Genomic DNA, 22,185 nt, shown 5'->3' with positions numbered 1-22,185 from the left:
GGCTGGAGGTCAAAATTAAGTAAATATGGGTTAATTTTATCTTTATATTCTTAAGATACATTAATATTCAAAACTTTATAGCATTTTGGTCACTATATCAGTTTTAGAAAAGTAGATGCTTTTGAAGATCAACAGAAAGTTAGGATATTTGAATTACTACAGAAGTTTTCCAAATAAAAGTTCCTAAAGAAGTGGTACCATTATTACCATAATGATATTATTATGATCTAAGAAATAAAAAATGTTCATTAGGACCCCTGGGGAGAGGAAGGAAAATGGCACCAGCTGATTACAGGGATCTCACCAAAGAAAGATTCTTCTGAAAGGATCTGTAACCCAGAATTTTAAACACAATATACAGGATGAAAATAGAATTGGTGATTATTGATTCATTAATTTAGTTAGCAAATGCGAGTGATACCATGAAAAGGCATTTTGCTAAGTACTGAAGTGAAAAATAAGTTCATAGATAGGACTTTTTGCTCATATCTCCCCAACATATAAACAATCACATAGATGATATAATCTAGGAAGGAAAATTAGGAAGTGATAGAAAAGAAGTAGGGAAAATGTATAGCTCATAAAGATGGTTAACATAAAAATTTGAATTATACAACGTTAAGAAAATCACACAAAAACTAAGATACATAAATATTTTTTTTTAATTTAAGATTACTGTATTTCCTTACAAGAGGAACGTTTGATCAAATTTTACAGGTAGTCACCAACCCTTGTTCAAATTGGGTACACATCAAATCTAGTATTATGGGAGTTTTGTTTATTTGGAAGTGAACTTTTAACTATCAATACAAATGCCAAGATACTACACAAAACATCCACAGGAACTTTTTTCATCGTTTTTTTGAATTGTTCACAAACATTTCCTACATAATCCAACATATAACAGAGAAATGGTACATCTTTTTCCTTCAATTTGCATACATTGGAAAAAAACAAGAATATATATATATTTTACAAAGTTTAACTAATAGACACTAGCAGGCTGACAGTTTGTCTATAGGTGAAAAATTATCTAATAAAAGATAAGAAGAATTTATTTAGCATCAGTCACTTCCATAACCAAGTATTATTCTGATTAATAAAACTTGCTGCCATTAGGCTTCTGGCATATACTTATACTTATACCATTACTCAATTTGTAGTATTGCTCCCCACCTTGGTTCTCCATTCACAATTACTAACATAGAAAACTGTTGCAGAGTAGGGGCAAGCATTTGCAAACAAAAAAAATCCCCAGCTTATTATAAGCATAAATGTGTATGATGGAATTTCTTCCCAAGCAATAGACTTTCAAATCATCAAGAAATCACCAGAATGGAATTAGCCAAGATATTTTGCCTATGTCCAAGAAGAGATGCATTTATTTATATCCAACAGAGGAGCTGAAAATCAAACTTAGTGTTTAGTTTGGGGTGGGTTGGGGATCCAGCCATTTGAAAAATGACTGTCTTAAAAAAAGATGACCACCAAAATAGGTTCACTAAATTTATTTTAAAAATCATAAAACATTTCTTACAAAAGAGCATTACACTCTGCACACTGCTCTGAATAGATGCCAGGGACAAATGGACTATTGTTACTTTTCCTCCCTGTCCCCCCCCCCCCAAAATGTTACAGTGACCACAAAGCAAAGTGTTCACAATAATTACATGGGGGGAATTTTTTCTTTTAAACCACCAACAATGAACAAAAATTAAAATTCACTCACTCTGCTGCTGTTTCAAAATTTCAATGTTAGTTTTTGCACGCCCTTCCCCCCCCCCCCACCGTTTGTAAGGAACTAAAACATTACATCTGGTGAACAGCAAAGATTTCACTACACCTCAAATGCAGAACACCTATGAAGCAGAGGAATGTTGGCTTTTTAAACAGAAGCAGATAAAAAAAAAAAAAAAAAGATGCAGGACTCCTTCAGTTCTTCACTAGTCTTAGAAAAACTTTCCAGAATACTGCTTCACACTATAAAAAAGAAAAAATATCTTGCATTAGAATCCTTCAACATCTGCATACTGCTTCACACTGTTCTGCAGCAAATACTGTGCATTCTGTATCTGGTCCTGTGTTCCTGTAATGGTAATGATCCGATCTTCATACCCTTCTGGAGGCTCGTCAATTTTGATCGAAGCTCCTGACTCATGACGGATTTGTTTAATCCGCTGACCACCTTTGCCAATAATAGATCCAGCCAAATCTTTGGGAATAGTTACTTGTGTAGTAATAATAGGTCCACCAAGATCACCATATGAGCCACGACCCCCTGCATAGGAATAATCATATCCGGAGCCACCCTGTGGTTCATAAGCCATCTGCCATTCTGATGGGCTCCATGTATCTATTGCAGAGTCCCAAGTTTCATCAGCACTGAAACAAACCATGCCATCATAGCGGTCTCCAGGTCTTCCTCTTCTGTCATAGGCCATTAGATCTCCTCCTCTAGGTGGTGGTGGTGGAGGAAGAGGAAGATTCCGAGCTCTGCTACCACCCCGGCCACCTCGTCCAGGAGGAGGTGGAGGAGGTCCCCGACGAGGGCTCATATTATCATAATCTCTTCTAGATGGAGGCATAGGACGCCCACCCCGACCAGGAGGCATTCTGTCAAAACCACCTCTTCCCCGCATGGGAAATCCCACAGGACGTCCACGGCGGTCATCAAACATCATTGTAAAACCACCATAATCGTAGGTTTCATCATAAAAATTGGGATCATAAGGCTGTGCATGTCCTTTGATGGGAGACTCTGATATAAGATCAAGGATGATCTTGATGCACTCTACAACCCTATCAGGTTTTCCTCCAATAAGAACGACTCTGTCAGTGGAATGAGGACAGCATTCCTGGAAAAGCTTGATTGTTGTCTGTGTGTTCTCTCGAAGTTCTTTGATTTTAGCACCTTTGACCCCAATAATTCCTCCTGCCAGACTCTGATGAATCAACAGTCTCAACTCGCAGTCAAAGTCACTTCCTTTATAGTGTTGGTAATTTAAGCATTCCACAGCATCAGATTCGAGCGGGAGCTGGCTGGTTGCAGTGGATGATGGCAACTGCAGGCCCTCTTCCAAGGTAGGGATGATTTTCTTCAGAATTTCTCCAATTGTTTCAATATCAGCACTGATACTCAATATGCGCTCGGGGCCACTGCTGTCTAGGACTGAAACACTGGCATTGTAGTCTGTACGGAGAGCCTTAATATTCTTGCCTCCTTTTCCAATCACTGCCCCAGCATTCTTGCTCTGAAGCAAAATGCGTAATTCAACCATCTCATCAGTGTTTCTAGATCTTTTAAAAGCTTGTTCCTCTTCCATATCTTCTGCAGGGCGTTTACCAAATTCACCATTGGTTTCGGTGTTGGGGAAGGTTTCCTCTGGCTGTTCAGTTTCCATTTTCTTGTATTAAATGGATACACCAATCAGGTATAATATATCCTTGCAGAGCAGAACTGAAGTGTTCTGGGCGGGACCAACTGACACCCTAGTGCTGCAGTAGCCTATAGGTCGCAAGAAAAAGGGACGTAGGCAAGACGTCGAGGTTGCTGCAGCAGAGAAACAGAGGATAATGGCGTCTGCCGATACATAAATATTTTAAATCTCTTAGAAAATGTTTTAGAAACTTCACTGACAAGATTACATGAATAGAATCTTTAGGTGTGAAGTATCATTATGATAGGGAGAGAAAATAATCGATGAGAAATATGCCTAATCTAATAAAAAATTTGGTCTAATATATTTTTATTTTAACATAATCATGAACTATTGAAATTTTGAAACACATCAAGCTAATGCACATATTCTAATTGGTTTTAGAACAAAAATTCTTCAGAACAATTCTTTTTTGTGAGTATTTACATTTGTTTTATTATGTTGAATGTTATTACAACTTTGTAAATTTTTAAAAAATTAAATTGATACAGTGAATTGTATATTCAGGCATATAGATAAATTTCTTGAATTCACAAAATAAGCTAACAATTTCTGAGTCTTTTTCCTTTTTCTCCCTTTAAATTTTTTTATAGTTATGTTAATCACCATACATTACATCATTAGTTTGTGATGTAGTGTTCCGTGATTCATTGTTTGTGCATAACACCCAGTGCTCCATGCAGAACGTGCCCTCTTTAATACCCATCACCAGGCTAACCCATTCCCCCACCCCCTCCCCTCTAGAACTCTCAGTTTGTTTTTCAGAGTCCATCGTCTCTCATGGTTCGTCTCCCCCTCCGATTTACCCCCCTTCATTCTTCCCCTCCTGCTATCTTCTTTTTTTTTTCTTAATATATATTGCATTACTTGTTTCAGAGGTACAGAACTGTGATTCAACAGTCTTGCACAATTCACAGCACTCACCATAGCACATACCACCCCAATGTCTGTCATCCAGCCACCCCATCCCTCCCATCCCACCCCCACTCCAGCAACCCTAAGTTTGTTTCCTGAGATTAAGAATTGCTCATATTGGTGAGGTCATATGATACATGTCTTTCTCTGACTGACTTATTTCACTCAACATAACACCCTCCAGTTCCATTCATGTTGTTGCAAATGACAAGATCTCATTCCTTTTGATGGCTGCATAATATTCCATTATATATATATATATATATATATATATATATATATATATATATATATATATATATACACACACCACATCTTTATCCAGTCATCTGTCGATGGACATCTTGGCTCTTTCCACAGATTGGCTATTGTGGACATTGCTGCTGTAATAGCAGGATGCATGTACCCCTTCGGATCCCTATATTTGTATCTTTGGGGTAAATACCCAGTAGTGCAATTGCTGGATCATACGGTAGCTCTATTTTCAACTTTTTGAGGAACTTCCATACTGTTTTCCAGAGTGGCTGCACCAGCTTGCATTCCCACCAACAGTGTAGGAGGGTTCCCCTTTCTGTGCATCCCCGCCAACATCTGTCGTTTCCTGACTTGTTAATTCTAGCCATTCTGACTGGTGTGAGGTGGTATCTCATGGAGGTTTTGATTTGGATTTCCCTGATGCCGAGCGATATTGAGCACTTTTTCATGTGTCTGTTGGCCATTTGGATGTCTTCTTTGGAAAAATGTCTGTTCATGTTTTCTGCCCAATTCTTGATTGGATTATTTGTTCTTTGGGTGTTGAGTTTGATAAGTTCTTTATAGATTTTGGATACTAGCCCTTTATCTGATATGTCATTTGCAAATATCTTCTCCCATTCTGTTGGTTGTCTTTGGTTTTGTTGACTGTTTCTTTTGCTATGCAAAACCTTTATATATTGACGAAGTCCCAATAGTTCATTTTTTCCTTGCTTCCTTTGCCTTTGGTGATGTTTCTAGGAAGAAGTTGTTGCAGCTGAGGTCGAAGAGTTTGCTGCCTATGTTCTCCTTTAGGATGTTGATGGACTCCTGTCTCACATTGAGGTCTTTCAACCATTTTGAGTCTATTTTTGTGTATGGTGTAAGGAAATGGTCCAGTTTCATTCTTCTGCATGTGGCTGTCCAATTTTCCCAACACCATTTGTTGAGACTTTTTTCCATTGGACATTCTTTCCTGCTTTGTCAAAGATAAGTTGACCATAGAGTTGAGGGTCCATTTCTGGGCTCTCTATTCTGTTCCATTGATCTATGTGTCTGTTTTTGTGCCAGTACCATACTGTCTTGATGATGACAGCTTTGTAATAGAGCTGGAAGTCCGGAATTGTGATGCCTCCAGCTTTACTTTTCTTTTTCAACATTCCTCTGGCTATTCAGGGTCTTTTCTGGTTCCATACAAATTTTAGGATTATTTGTTCCATTTCTTTGAAAAAAGTGGATGGTATTTTGATGGGGATTGCATTGAATGTGTAGATTGCTCTAGGTAGCATTGACATCTTCACAGTATTTGTTCTTCCAATCCATGAGCATGGAATGCTTTTCCATTTCTTAGTGTCTTCCTCATTTCTTTCATGAGTATTTTATAGTTTTCTGAGTACAGATCCTTTGCCTCTTTGGTTAGATTTATTCCTAGGTATCTTATGGTTTTGGGTGCAATTGTAAATGGGATTGACTCCTTAATTTCTCTCTCTTCTGTCTTGTTCTGGTGTATAGGAAAGCCACTGATTTCTGTGCATTGATTTTATATCCTGCCACTTGACTGAATTCCTGTATGAGTTCTAGCAGTTTTGGGGTGGAGTCTTTTGGGTTTTCCACATACAGTATCATATCATCTGCAAACAGTGAGAGTTTGACTTCTTTGTCGATTCGGATGCCTTTGATTTCTTTTGTTGTCTGATTGCTGTGGCTAGGACTTCTAATACTATGTTGAATAGCAGTGGTGATAGTGGACATCCCTGCCATGTTCCAGACCTTAGGGGGAAAGCTCTCATTTTTTTCCCCATTGAGAATGATATTTGCTGTAGGTTTTTCATAGGTGGCTTTTATGTTATTGAGGTATGTACCCTCTATCCCTATACTGTGAAGAGTTTTGATCAAGAAAGGATGCTGTACTTTGTCAAATGCTTTTTCTGCATCTATTGAGAGGATCATATGATTCTTGTTCTTTCTTTTGTTAATGTATTGTATCACGTTGATTGATTTGTGGATGTTGAACCAACCTTGCAGCCCAGGGATAAATCCCACTTGGTCGTGGTGAATAATACTTTTAATGTACTGTTGGATCCTATTGGCTAGTATTTTGGTGAGAATTTTTGCATTCATGTTTATCAAGGATATTGGTCAGTAATTCTCCTTTATGATGGGGTCTTTGTCTGGTTTTGGGATCAAGGTAATGGTGGCCTCATAAAACGAGTTTGGAAGTATGCCTTCCATTTTTATTTTTTGGAACAGTTTCAGGAGAATAGTATTAATTCTTCTTGAAATGTTTGGTAGAATTCCCCTGGGAAGCCATCTGGCCCTGGGCTTTTGTTTTTTGGGAGATTTTTGATGACTGCTTCAATTTCCTTAGTGGTTATAGGTCTTTCAAGGTTTCTATTTCTTCCTGGTTCCATATTGGTAATTGATACATCTCTAGGAATGCATCCATTTCTTCCAGATTATCTAATTTGCTGGCATAGAGTTGCTCGTAATATGTTCTTAAAATTGTTTGTATTTCTTTGGTGTTGGTTGTGATCTCTCCTCGTTCATTCATGATTTTGTTGATTTGGGTCATTTCTCTTTTCTTTTTGATAAGTCTGGCCAGGGGTTTATCAATCTTGTTAATTCTTTCATAGAACCAGCTCCTAGTTTCATTGATCTGTTTTACTGTTCTTTTGGTTTCTATTTCATTGATTTCTGCTCTGATCTTTATTATTTCTCTTCTTCTGCTGGGTTTAGGCTTTATTTGCTGTTTTTTCTCCAGCTCCTTTAGGTGTAGGGTTAGGTTGTGTATTTGAGACCTCTCTTGTTTCTTGAGAAAGGCTTGTATTGCTATATACTTTCCTCTCAGGACTGCCTTTGCTGCATCCCAAAGATTTTGAAGAGTTGTGTTTTCATTTCATGGGTTTCCATGTATTTTTAAAATTCTTCTTTAATTTCCTGGTTGACCCATTCATTCTTTAGTAGGATGCTCTTTAGCCTGCATGTATTTGAGTTCTTTGTGACTTTCCTGTTGTGATTGAGTTCTAGTTTCAAAGCATTGTGGTCTGAAAATATGCAGGGAATAATCCCAATCTTTTCGTACCGGTTGAGACCTGATTTGTGACCTAGGATGTGATCTCTTCTGGAGAATGTTCCATGGGCACTAGAGAAGAATGTGTATTTTGTTGCTTTGGGATGGTTGTCCTGAATATGTCTGTAAAGTCCATTTAGTCTAGTGTGTCATTTAAAGTCTTTATTTCCTTGTTGATCTTTTGCTTAGATGATCTGTCCATTTCAGTGAGGGGGGTGCTAAAGTCCCCCATTATTATCGTATTGTTGTCCATGTGTTTCTTTGCTTTTGTTATTAATTGGCTTATGTAATTGGCTGATCCCATGTTAGGGGCATAGATATTTACAATTGTTAGATCTTCTTGTTGGACAGACCCTTAAGTAGGATATAGTGTTCTTCCTCATCTCTTATTACAATCTTTGGTTTAAAATCTAATTTGTCTGATATAAGGATTGCCACCCCAGCTTTCTTTTGGTGTCCATTAGCATGGTAAATGGTTTTCCACCCCCTCACTTTCAATCTGGAGGTGTCTTTGGGTCTAAAATGAGTCTCTTGCAGACAGCATATCGATGGGTCTTGTTTTTTAATCCAATCTGATAGCCTGTGTCTTTTGATTGGGGCATTTAGCCCATTTACATTCAGGGTAACTATTGAAAGATAGGAAATTAGTGCCATTGTATTGCCTGTAAGGTGACTGTTACTGTTTATTGTCTGTGTTCCTTTCTGGTCTATGTTGCTTTTAGGTTCTCTCTTGCTTAGAGGACCCCTTTCAATATTTCTTGGAGGGCTGGTTTTGTGTTTGCAAATTCCTTTAGTTTTTGTTTGTCCTGGAAGCTTTTTATCTCTCCTTCTATTTTCATTGACAGCCTAGCTGGATATAGTATTCTTGGCTGCATATTTTTCTCGTTTAGTGCTCTGAAGATGTCATGCCAGTCCTTTCTGGCCTGCCAGGGGTCTGTGGATAGGTCTGTGGCCAATCTAATGTTTCTACCATTGTAGGTTACATATCTCTTCTCCCGAGCTGCCCTCAGTATTTTCTCTTTATCTGTGAGACTCGTAAGTTTTACTATTAGATGTTGGGGTGTTGACCTATTTTTATAGATTTTGACAGGGGTTCTCTGTGCCTCCTGCCTTTTGATGCCTGTTTCCTTCCCCATATTAGGGAAGTTCTCTGCTTTAATTTGCTCCAGTATACTTTCTGCCCCCCTCTCTCTTTCTTCTTCTGGGATCCCAATTATTCTAATGTTATTTCGTCGTATGGTATCACTTATCTCTCGAATTCTGCCCTCGTGATCCAGTAGTTGTTTATCTGTCATTTTCTCAGCTTCTTTATTTTCCATCATTTGGTCTTCTGTATCGCTGATTCTCTCTTCTGCCTCATTTATCCTAGCAGTTAGTGCCCACATTTTTGATTGCACCTCATTAATAGCCTTTTTGATTTCGACTTGTTTAGATTTTAGTTCTTTTATTTGTCCAGAAAGGGTTTCTCTAATAACTTCCATGCTTTTTTCAAGCCTAGCTAGTATCCTTAAAATCATGATCTGAACTCTAGTTCTGACATCGTACTAATATCTGTATTGAGTAGGTCCCTGGCAGTTGGTACTACGTCTTGTTCTTTTTGTTGAAGTCATTTTTTCCATGCTGTCATTTTGTCCAGAGGAGAATAGATGAATCAGAGAAAAAATGCTAACAGGGTAACAATGTCCCCAGAAAATATAGTCTAAAGAAATCAGAAATGACCTGAAACCAAGGGAAAAGAAAGGGAAAAAAAGAAAAAAGAAAAAGAAAAAGTTAAAAACGAACAAAATAGAACAAAACAAAAAAAAACAGAATACGATCAGATATGATCAGGCTAGTGTATAGATCAGTGCCACACACTAGATTTTGGGTGTATTTTGGTCTTTTAGAAGAAAGTGCCTCCCAAAATTTTAAAGAAAGGAAAACTTATATATGTACAAAAATTAGGGTTGATACGTTGAAGGGATGGAATATGAGTGTAAAGATGAAAAGTATAAAAAATTTATAAAAGGAATTGATAAGAAGTTGTTTGAAAAAAGAAAGTCATGGATTTAAAAAAAAAGAAAAAAAAGGGGAGAGAATATAATCAGGGAGGAGACTAGAAAAAAGCCATACACTAGAGATTTAGGGTATAGTTTGATCTGTTAGAAGAAAGTGTATCTCAAAATTTTAAAGAGAGAACAATTTATATATATATGCCAAAAATAAGAGTTACTACTATGAAGGGATAGAATATGACTCTAAAAATTAAAAATAAAAATGTTTTTTAAAAAAGGCTTTGATCAGATGTTTGTTGAAAAAGGGAAAAAGAAAAATTAAAAAAAAAAGATAGTTAAAAAAATTAACTTTGAAAGACTAAAGAATCATGGGAAAAAAGCATGAGTTCTATGTGCAGTATTCCCCTAGCGCTGGAGTTCTGCCGTTCTCATTGATTGGTAAACTTGGTCTTGGCTAGCGGTTCTTGCTGATCTTCTGGGGGAGGGGCCTGTTGCCGTGGTTCCCAAATGTCTTTGGCAGAGGCGGAATTGCACCGCTTGCTGGGTCCGGGCTAAGTAATCTGCTCAGGTTTGCTCTCAGGAGCTTTTGTTCCCTACAACCTTTCGGTACAGCTTTGGAGGACGACAGTGAAAATGGCGGCCTCCAAATCTCAGTCCCGGAGGAGCCGAGAACTCGGAGCCCTGCTCCTCATTGCGCCCCCATAGAAATCAGTCAGTCATTCCCATCTCCCCGGTCTCTGGCCACACTCCGTGCTCACCCGGCCTGTGATCGAGCATTTCTGTCTGTGGCACTTGACTCGGTGTGGAGTCTCCAAACCCAGCAGATCCCTGTGGTGCATTCCTGCGCTGCTCCTCCTGGGGGGAGGATGGGGAGTCTCCCAGATCTGCTGCTTGTTGGGTCCCTGCTGGAGGAGCAGTGGCCCAACTGTGCCACGTATCACAGTTTATGACATCCCCAAGCTGAGAGCCCGCTCCTCCGCTCTGTCTCTGCAGCTGGCTTCCATGCTCTGATCCCTGGGAGCTCTGCTGCACTCAGGCGCCCCTGGTCTTTCTGTGACCCCGAGGGTCCTGAGACCACAGTGTCCTGCTAGGATTCCACCCCTTGCTTAGACACTGGAGCGACGTCCCTTAGTGGAACCGATTTCTAAAAGTTCCAATTTTGTGCTCCGCTGCTCTATCACTTGCCAGAAGAGGCCAATGGAGGTCCCCTCTCCTGCCATCTATCCCCCCGAATATCGCCTCCGATTCACTTCTCCGTACGTCCTAATTTCCAAAAAGTGGTCACTTTTCTGTTCAGAGAGTTTTTGGTATTCTTTTCTTCGATCTCTTGTTGAGTTCATAGGTGTTCAGAATGTTTTGATCCCTACCCAGCTGAATTCCTGAGACCAGACGAAATCCAGGTCTCCTACTGACTTTACTGAATTTATTTATCAGTTCTAGTAATTTTTTTTTTAGTGTAGTCTTTTAGGTTTTCTATATGTAATATCATGTCATCTGCAAATAGTGAAGGTTTTACTTCTTCCTTGCCAGTTTGGACCCCTTTTATTTCTTTTTGTTGTCTGATTGCTATGGTTAGTACTTCCAGTACTATATTGAACAGAACTGTCTTGTTCCTGATCTTATAGGAAAACCTTTTAATTTTTCAGTATGTGACATGAATGAACACTGATAAAAAAAAATTGAAGATGATACAAACAAATGGAAAGATATTCCATGATCATGGGTTGGAAGAATAGATACTGTTAAAATGTCCATACTTACCAAAGTAATCTGCAGATTTCACATGGTACTTACCCAAATACCAACGTTTTTCACAGAACTAGAACAAATACTACCAAAATTTGAAAGGAACTGCAGAAGACCTTGCATAGCCAAAGCAATCTTGAGAACGAACTAAGGTGGAGGTATCACAATTCTAAATTTCAAGATGTACAAAGCTCTAGTAATCAAAACAATATGGTACTGGCACAGAAATAGACACATAGATCAGTATAGAGCCCAGAAGTAAATTCATGCATATATTGTCTGATAATGTGTGACACAGGAGGCATGGATATACAATAGGGAAAAGACAGTCTTTTCAACAAATGGCACTGGGAAACTCTATAGCTGTATGAGAAAGAATGAAACTGGGTCACTTTCTTACACTATACATAAAAATAAACTCAAAATGGGTTAAAAACCTAAATGTAGGACCTGAAACCATAAAATGCATATAAAAAAACATAGGCAGTAATTTCTTTGACGTCAGTCATAGAAACATTTTTCTAAATCTGTCCCTTTAGGTAAGGGAAATAAAAGCAAAATTATGCTATTAGGACTGTACCAAAATAAAAAACCTTTGCACAGTGAAGAAAATCATCAACAAAACCAAAAGGCAATCTGCCAAATGATATATCTGATAAGGGGTTAGTATCCAAAATATAAAGAATTTATACAACTGATAACCCCCAAAATAATCAATTAAAATGGGCAGAGAACCTAAATAGATATTTCTCCAGACAAGAAATACAGATGGCAAACAGACATATTAAAAATGCTCAACATCACTAATCATCAAGAAAATGCAAATCAAAACCACAGCGAGATATCACCTTACACCTGTTAGACTGGCTGAAATAAAAAAGACAAGAAACAACAAGTGTTGGCAAAGATGTGGAGAAAAAGGAGTTCTTGTTTACTGTTGTCGGGAATGTAAATTGGTACAGCCACTGTGGAAAACATTATGGAGTCTCCTCAAAAAATTAAAAGTAGAAATACCATATGATTCAGTAATTCCACTACTGGGTATTTACCCAAAGAAAATGAAAACACTAATTCCAAAAATACATGTTTATGTTAATGTTGCAGCATTATTTACAGTAGTCAAGATATGGAAGCAACCTAAGTGTTCATTGATAGATGAATGGATAAAAAAGCTGTAGTGTGTGTGTGTGTGTGTGTGTGTGTGTGTGTGTGTGTGTGTGTGTTTGTGTTTGTGTATGTATGGGACATGTATTCTTCTGCCTTAAAAAAGAATGAAGTCTTGTCATGTGGAACGAGATGGATGGACCTAGAGAGTATAATGCTAAGAGAAATAAGTCAGACAGAAAAGACAAATACCATATGATTTCATTCATAAGTGGAATTTAAGAAACAAAACAAAGTAAATTCACAATTGTTAATGACCACAATTGATTCATGAAGAAATAGAAAATCTGGATAAATAATAACCCTTGTAAAATTTAATAACTTCTTTCTCTCATACTACTCTCCCCACCAAAGATGCTAACCCTGCCTATCTAAGGAAATTTGTAACATTTTTCAAGATATAGGTAATAACAATCTTGTGCAAATTATTTCAATGACAAGAAAAGAGGTAAAACTACATAGTTTTGTGAGACTAGCAAACATTGATACCTCGATAGAATAGGGCAATAATGGAAATGGACTTTGCTGTCCAATTCACTGCAGATATCTGTTGAGCACTTGAAATGTGGCTGGTGCTACTGAGGAACTGAATTTTCAAGTTTTTAAAACTGATTAATTTGAAGAGGAGGTAAGATGGTGGCATAGTAGGAGGACCCTAGACTCGTCTCATCTCTCAAACACAACTAGATAACTATCACATCATTCTGAATACCCAAGAAATTGACCTGATGACTGACAGAACAAACTCCTTTGTTAGAGGGAGAGAAGAGGCCCCATCAAAGAAAGTAGGATGTGTGGAGATGTGGTTTGGGGAAGAAATGGATTGCAGGTGCTCTGGAGGGAAGGGAGCCTTGATTGTGGAGAAAGGCAGGAGAGAGAGGAGCACACAGGAATGCACAAAGAGAACACTTCCCCAAAGCCATTGGCTGGGAAAATGAGAAGGGCTGATTTTTGTGAGTTTTTGCAACCTGTGGTACTTACAAACTGGAGTTTTGAACGTTGGCAGACTTGGCTGGGATAGAGCTCTCAGGACACTTCCCTGCTCCTGGAGATAAGGCATGCAAGCAACCTGGGGGCAGTTGGTGCCATCTGAGGAATGCCTAAGGTACACAAGGGAGAACTTGTTTTCTTTTCTTGCAACACATCTGTGAGAGGTGATGTTCATAGAGATGCCTCTCCAGGGACAAAAGAGCTGGTGGGTATCATTTTCCTCCCTTGCCTCTCAGCATAAGCCCAGAACCACCTGCAGTAAACAGCACAGCACCCACACTGGCTGCCTAGCCTGCTTAAACCAAGTCCCATTTTCTTTTGGTAGGGTACTTACCTTCTCACTCAAGTGTGTTTCAGTCCCAGTGCATTGGGCCCCTTCCCCAGACCAAGAACCCACACTCACACCACATCTCCTGACCAGAGAGTTCTAAAAGGCTTTGGTTCTACTGGAAATAGAATCAGGTCTCATTTAATAAGGAGACGAGAGCACATCTAATTAAAACTCGCCACACTCTGGCCAATGTCTAAACATTGCCTACTCTAGGCAAGGAAAACCTCTGCAGATGACTGACCTGAGGGATAGAGCAGCCGAAATACAGCAGCAGAGTGTAAACAGCACACATCTGAGACACTCCCTGATATACCAGGCCCTGGACACTATATGACCTCTTCTTCATCAAGCCAGTATTCTCAGAAGCAGGAAACATAATAGGCTTTTCTAAAACACAGAAGAAGACCGAGACTTAAACAAAATGCCAAGATGGAGGAATTCATCCCAAATGAAACTACCAGAACAGGTCACAGCCAGAGATCTAATTGAAACAGGTAGAAGTAATATGCCAGATGGAGAATTTAAAGCAGTAATCATAAGGATTCTTGCTGGCCTTGAGAAAAGAATGGAAGACTTCAGGGAGGCCCTTCCTGCAGAGATAGAAGAGTTAAAAAAGAGTCAGAAATGAAGAATACAATAACGGAGATTCAGAACAGACTAGATGTAATAAACACAAGGATGGAAGAAGCAGAGGAACAAATCAGTGATATAGAAGATAAAATAATGGAAAGTAATGAAGCTGAACAAAAGAAAGAAGAATTATGGAACATGAGAATAGACTTAGGGAACTCAGTGACTCCATCAAATGTAATAACATTTGTATTATAGGAGGCCTAGATGATGATGAGAGAGTAAAGTGGGCAGAAGGTTTATTTAAGGACATCAGAGCTGAAAACTTTCCTAACCAGGGGAGGAAACATCCAAATCCAGGAGGCACAGATGATAAAGAAAAAAATCTGAAAATCAGCAAGACAAAAGAAGTCCCTAATTTACAAGGAAAAACCCATTAGTCTAGCTGCAGATATCTCCACAGAATCTTGGGAAGCCAGAAGGGAGTGGCATGATATATTCAACATGCTGAATGGGAAAAATCTGTGGTCAAGAATACCCTATCCAATAAGGCTATCATTCAGACAAGAAGGAGAGATCAGAAGTTTCCCAAACGACTAAAGGAGACTGTGACCACTAAACCAGCCCTGCAAGAATATTGAAGGGGACTCTTTGAGTGGTAAGGAAAGACCAAAACTGACCAAAAGAAAGGAACCCGTAAAATCTCCAGGAACCATATATGAACTGTCCTTCAAGTAGCATCTTGTTTCATGAAGATATAAGTGTTTTTAATCATAGGTGTAGAAGTACATGAGAATAGCCCTATGCTAAACTGCTTCAAAGTTCTTTATGTAGAATACATCTTACAACTAACATATATATCTATTCCTGAAGATGTAACTGTTTTGCACCTATGTGTACAATCATATGGGTATAGCCTTGTGCTTAACTCTTTGAAGCTACCCTGTGGAGAATGTATCATTCCACAAAATTCTTCCTTTCATTAAGATGTAACTGGTTTGTACTTACATGTACAATTATATGGGTGTAGCTGTGTGCTTAACTGCTTGAAACATCACTATGTAGAATGGGTCCTTCAACTAACATCTTCCTTTCATTAACATGTAATTGAGTTGAATTTATGTGTGAAATGATATAAGAAGAGCCCTGTGCTTAACTGTTCCAATCTACATTGTGTAGAATGTGGCCTTCAGCTAACATCCTAATTACATTAAGATATAAAAGTTTTTAAACAGAAAACATTTTTGATTAAATTAAAAAAGACCCTTGATTTGATCATTGGAAAACCTTAAGTATGGTTGGAATGACTTGGTTATATAAATCTATCTTTCAACCATAAATTTTATGGTATAAATATAGATAAGTATTTTTGATGAAATATTTACATCTGAATTGAGATGTACTCCAGTATAAAATACATACAGATTTAGAAGACTTAGGAAAAATAAAGAATGAAATATCTCATTAATTTTTTAATTAATTATGTTGATAAATACTACATTTATATAACATTTTAGTTTATTGGGTTAAATATTAATTTTACTTTTTTATTTTTCTTAATCTAGTTACTAAAATATTATATATGTGGCCCACATTATATTTCTGTTGGGCAGCAGTGTTATAAACCAATCTCATGGAAAAAGATGTGCAACACAGTGTTATGGATTCAGCACTGTATAATAAAGATAACTTATTATTTATCATAGGAACTCAAAGATGATTTGATTATGCACAATTTGTCAATGCAGTCTACTACAGCCATAGATTAAGGTTTGTCTTAAGTGCAGTCTTTAGTTTTGTCTGTCTTACTTTCCTTTTGCCTACATCACTTTTCTTCTTTCTCAGGTATCACATGTTAACAACCACTTGTATAGTGTTCAGTAATTTTCTCTATATGCATAGGTACACTCAATTGACACTGTTATATTTTTGTTGTTGCTTTACAAAATTAAGATTATATTATATTCATTTCTCTGCTTCTCACTTTTTTCATTCATCATGTCCTCATGGAAATCCCTCCAGGCAACTATGGCAACTATTATTCTAATCATTGCATAATATTCCATGGTGGGAATATATAAAATTTATATGAAAATTTATTCAACCCTTATTCTCTTGGAGATTTAACTTCTTTCTACTTTTTGCCACTAGAACGATGCTTAACATGCTTGAACATAGAAAGTATATACAAGGTTGGGGAGATTTACAAATCAAAATGGTATTATTCATCAAAATTTAAAATTCTAATAGATGCTGCCAATTGGTTTCCAAAAGGACAGACAAATTTGCATTCTCACCATTGATAGTCATATATTATTCCATGCACCATCAATAATAGCAATAGGTAATATAATTATATGTGAAATTCAGTGGGGTGAAAAATGAGGGAGTAGCTGATTCTGCACAGTGTAAGGGGAATATCAGAATTTTGTAAAGGAGGAAAGTGTAAGGCAAGTCCAGAAAGATAATTTTATATATTTATATATCTCAACATATAAAGTGAAGGAACACATTCAGGACATAAAAAATGGCTTCTTCTATACAGAAGTTTTATACTTCTGTACATTCCAGAAGATAAGTAATAATTATTTTTTTCAGAAAAATCACCATCCTTATAACTAGTTTTTTAGAGCTCATTCTTTCCTAACTATTAATTTTTAGGGCAAAATTTCAAATATAGGACATAGCTTTTTTTCTAAGAATTATCTTTACTGAGATTTTAATTCTAAAGTGAATTCATGTTCAGTATAAAAACATACACAAAATTCATAGAATGATATAAAGTAAAAACTGGAATGTATTACTCTTAATTTGTGATACTGTTTGCTGAGCTAGCAATATGGCTTTTTTCCCTTTCCTCATAATTGCAATTTTTAAAAAATTCCCTGATTCCTCTAGAAAAAGCATTGTAGAATTAATTCACTAAAGTTCATAAAAAAACTCTAATGGAATTTTAATTGGAATTGCATTTAATTTATAGATTATGGAGAATTGAGAGCTTCATAATAATACTAAGTCTTTCCAGGAACATGGTATATCTTTTTCATTTATTAAATCATTCTTGGGCTTTTAAAACTCATTTGAGTCTCTTTGGGAAGATAATATGGGGAGTAGTAGAAGGTTTGGCTTAGGCAGAATCAGATTCTCTTTTAAGCTGTGGAACTTTCTTTATATTTCATGTCACATAGAGATAAGCTCATAAAATGATACATAGTTTCTCTGTATGATAAGACCAGAGGGAGCACTTATCATCTGAAAACATCTTTAAGTCAAGAAGCACATTTGTTAAATTTAGTTACTGATATTTTTAGGTTGACTTTTCCTAGGCTATGAAATATTTTTCCAACTATCCAAACTTCCTTGGATAAACTTGAGAAAATGTTGAAAAAATGCTTAAATTACTTGATTGCTTGTACTTTTAAAATTTTTATTTTATTATGTTATGTTAATCACCATACATTACATCATTAGTTTTTGATGTAGTGTTCCATGATTCATTGTTTGTGTATAATACCCAGTGCTCCATTCAATACGTGCCCTCTTTAATACCCATCACCAGGCTAACCCATCCCCCCACCCCCTCCCCTCTAGAAACCTCAGTTTGTTTCTCAGAGTCCATAGTCTCTCATGATTCATCTCCCCCTCCAATTTCCCCCCCTTCATTTTTCTCTTCCTACTATCTTCTTTTTTTTTAACATATAATGTATTATTTGTTTCGGAGGTACAGGTCTGTGATTCAACAGTCTTACACAATTCACAGCGCTCACCGTAGCACATACCCTCCCCAGTGTCTGTCACCCAGCCACCCCATCCCTCCCACCCCCCACCGCTCCAGCAACCCTCAGTTTGTTTCCTGAGATTAAGAATTCCTCATATCAGTGAGGTCCTATGATACTTATCTTTCTCTGATTGACTTATTTCACTCAGCGTAATACCCTCCAGTTCGATCCACGTCATTGCAAATGGCAAGATTTCATTCCTTTTGATAGCTGCATAATATTCCATTCCATATATCTATATATCTATATATCTGTCTATCTATCTATCTATCTATCTATCTATCTATCTATCTATCTATCTATCTATCTATCTATCTATCTATCTATCTATCTATCTATCTATCTATCTATATCTATCACATCTTCTTTATCCATTCATCTGTTGATGGCCATCTTGGCTCTGTCCACAGTTTGGCTATTGTGGACATTGCTGCTATAAACATCAGGGTGCACACACCCCTTCGGATCACTACATTTGTATCTTTGGGGTAAATACCAGTAGTGCAATTGCTGGGTTGTAGGGTAGCTCTATTTTTAACTTTTGGAGGAACCTCCATACTGTTTTCCAGAGTGGCTGCACCAGCTTGCATTCCCACCAACAGTGTAGGAGGGTTCCCCTTTCTCCACATCCCCGCCAACATCTGTTGTTTCCCGACTTGTTAATTTTAGCCATTCTGACTGGTGTGAGTACTTTTAGTAAAAGAATACATGAGTGTTGGTTAGGTTCCTCAATAATTTTAAGATATCAATTCAACATATATTTTGTTTATTGTTATGCTGTTTATCCAAGAGTATCCTGGATGCCTTTTTATTAAAGTTTTATTAAATAAGTAATATCAAAAATTAAATGCTTGTTAATATTCTTCCTCGTGAAATTCCTTACAAAGGTTTTCCTCTATTTCAGACTGTTTATTTAACAATGACTTCCTTTATGTCTAATTTGAGAGTTTTGCTTTTATTTTTGTTTTGCTTTATTTAGAAATTTATAGAATTTTATATTTCCTAGGTGTCCAGAGTGTTATTCTGGTTATCTGGTTCTTACCACTCCCCCAAAATTGTTGCTTAATTTATCCTATTTTAAAAGTTCTCTCTGAATTGAGGTTGGATTACATCTTTTAGAGCTATCTAAATGTTGAATTATTTTTTCACTCAGGCAATATATTAATTTTTAAGTGAAATTTCTTTTGCTGTCCACACATTTGTGATTCTTTAAAAATCAGTTGGTTGAAAGGCCCAGCTAAAGTCATAAACTTTATTCTCACATGGGCCAATTTAGTTTTCTCTACTCAGTGCCCTAAACTATTTTTCATATTAGCAAGTATTAGAAATATCACAAAGTATGTGACCTGCATAAATTTGAATAACTGCAAGATAAAATTAGTTTTGGTTTAAGGGAATATTTTTGACTCACTTAATTTTATTTTTTTCAGGATCAATTTCCTTTAGCTCCTTTTATTTTAATTGTATGCTTGATTCTTTAAACAGATTTTAATTGTTTTTGCTACTTTTCAACCTTTATGCTTTTTCACTTTGGCAAAAACTGCATATGATACCCTATGCATGTAATTCTTCTTGAATATTGGGGAAGATTTGTTTGCAAGTTTATATTTTAGTATCCTTTTTCTATCCAATATCCAACATCCCATTAGGAAACAATAATGTCTGGGATACCTGGGTGGCTCAGTCGTTAAGCATCTACCTTCGGCTCAGGTCGTGGTCCCAGGGTCCTGGGATTGAGCCCCACATCAGACTCCTTGCTTGGCAGGGGGTCTGCTTCTTCCTCTCTCTCTGCCCCTGCTGTGTTCCCTTCTTGCCGTGTCTCTCTGTGTCAAATAAATAAATAAAATCTTAAAAAAAAAAAAGGAAACAATAATGTCTATACAGTGAAGGATTAACTACCTAAACAGGCTACTGGGAGGTGATCTCCAGATCTTTGGAATGACCTGTCTGATTAAGTATCTTTGTTTGCTTGGAGGCTTTTGCTGTGGACAGTGTAACAGTGTGATTTATGATGGGGTCTTTGGAATATTCCATACAGTTCTGACTTCCTAAGGAACTGGTGACTAAAGATATTATTAGTCTCTGAGTGTCCTTAGTCTCTGAGTGTCCTGGTGGGGTAAGGTGTTGAAAGTGTCCAGGTGATGAAAGGTCAGCCATTTTGGCAGTATGTGATCAATCCCCAATAAAAACTCTGGACTCCAAAGGCTCAGATGAGCTTCCCTGGTTCACGTTACTCAGTACTATTAGACACTAATAGCTGGAGGAGTTAACATTATTCAGGACTCCGTGGGAGATGCTGACCAGATGCTTTATGTATGGATCCCTCCCAGATTCTGCCCTGCATCTCTTTCCTTTCACTGATTCTAATTTGTATTCTTTCAGTATAATAAAACTGTAATCATAAGTTTAGTGCTTTCTTGAGTTCTGTGAGTTGTTCTAGTGAATTATCAAGCCTGAGGGAGATCATGAGAATCCCCAAATTTGTAGCTTGCTGGTCTGAAGTGAGGGTGGCCTTGGGGCCCCCCAAACTTGTGACTAGTGTCTGAAGTGAGGGTATTCTTGTGGAACTGTTACCTCAAGTGTATAGTTTGTTTAACTCTTAATAATGTCCTAAAATTAATTAATGCTATGTATAACTACAGGTAACATATCATATATTATTACTTAGATATATCCATATTAAAAAGATCTACTTTAAGAAACCCCATTAAATGGCTACTGTGTCAAGCACTGGAAAAGGGAAATATTTCAGCAATTCCTTTTTCTTTAAGCAGTATTACTTTTTAACTCATATATTGTTTCATCTTAAAACATACACCTACTATAGAGATAATTAGAATATGATAATATTTTAAGAAAAAGAAAGTCTGAAAGGAAACTGCTGTATTTGTGAGCAATTTGAATGACTTGACCTTGGGATACCAACTAAATATAAAACTTGTTTAGACTAGCTATCATCTAAAATGCTCTTCTGTTGTCATAAGATGCTTTTTAGTTTGGTGGTAATAGAATACTCATTCTTGTTTTATATGATAGCTTAAGGAAAGATGGGAAAGATCAATGAAACCACAAAATTTGGCAATTTAAATCTATTTTAAATCAAAATAGAACTTCTCTATTTGAAGTTTTTCTAAGTTTCATTGTGTTCAGATGTTACTAGGGATTAAGAACTGTAAAAAAAGGATTGAAAGACCAGAGATTGCTAATAAATAACCCTCTATTAGAGTCTGGAGGAAGTGGTTATTGTGAGTCAGATGGCTGACCTCCTAGAATGCCTTTATTAACGATCTGGGGGAGACTATAAAAGCATTGTAATGAAATTTCAAAGATGCTAAATGAAGATCTTTCAAAATTGGTCAAATTAAGGAGCTGGGAATTAGGAACCTGGGATGTAATTATTTCCAAGGATTTGAATGGTAACATTCAGGAAGAGGTAACAAAAATCAGGAGAACAATTTCTGATTTCCCACAAGAATGTTTGTCTGATCTTATCTTACTAATTTATTATGTAACTTATATATACTTGTTGTTTGACTATATTCTGATAATATCCACAACTGCCAATGAGTCATCTATGTCACTTAGAATCGAATGCCATGGTTAGTACTTTATTCATATTTAAAAGTAATAGAATAGGAATTGACAGTTTTGGTTTGGAGGAAAACATCATTTGAAGGAATTAATTATCGAGCTAGAGCCATGTAACTTTTCCAGCCATAAAGTGTTTCATGTGGTTATTTTTACAATAGAAGACATACATGTTTTGCTACACAGCTTGCATAAAATCAGTATCTGCTCTTACAGTTAACAGAAATCCTAAGTGATACAATTTTTTCATAGTCTTTCTTTTTGATTTTACAACCTTTGAAGTCCTTTAAGGCTTACCATCATTTTCCAAGAACAGTGTTGAGAATAATTCAAATCCATTTAGTAAATTGCTGCTTTTGTATGTTCTGTT

At 36.9% G+C, this 22,185-nt stretch overlaps 1 protein-coding gene across 1 annotated transcript; it reads right to left on the bottom strand.

Moving 5' to 3' along the window:
- Positions 1-758: 758 nt before the first annotated feature.
- Positions 759-3,578, bottom strand: LOC113926792 (heterogeneous nuclear ribonucleoprotein K). Its single transcript, XM_035728526.1, has one exon. It carries the CDS (start codon positions 3,399-3,401, stop codon positions 2,007-2,009), a length of 1,395 nt encoding a protein of 464 aa, XP_035584419.1. The 5' UTR covers positions 3,402-3,578; the 3' UTR covers positions 759-2,006.
- Positions 3,579-22,185: the final 18,607 nt, after the last annotated feature.

The sequence above is a fragment of the Zalophus californianus genome, chromosome 7 (assembly GCF_009762305.2).
Source record: "Zalophus californianus isolate mZalCal1 chromosome 7, mZalCal1.pri.v2, whole genome shotgun sequence".
In the NCBI taxonomy this organism is placed as follows: domain Eukaryota; kingdom Metazoa; phylum Chordata; class Mammalia; order Carnivora; family Otariidae; genus Zalophus; species Zalophus californianus.
This window is presented reverse-complemented; position numbering and strand designations above follow the sequence as displayed.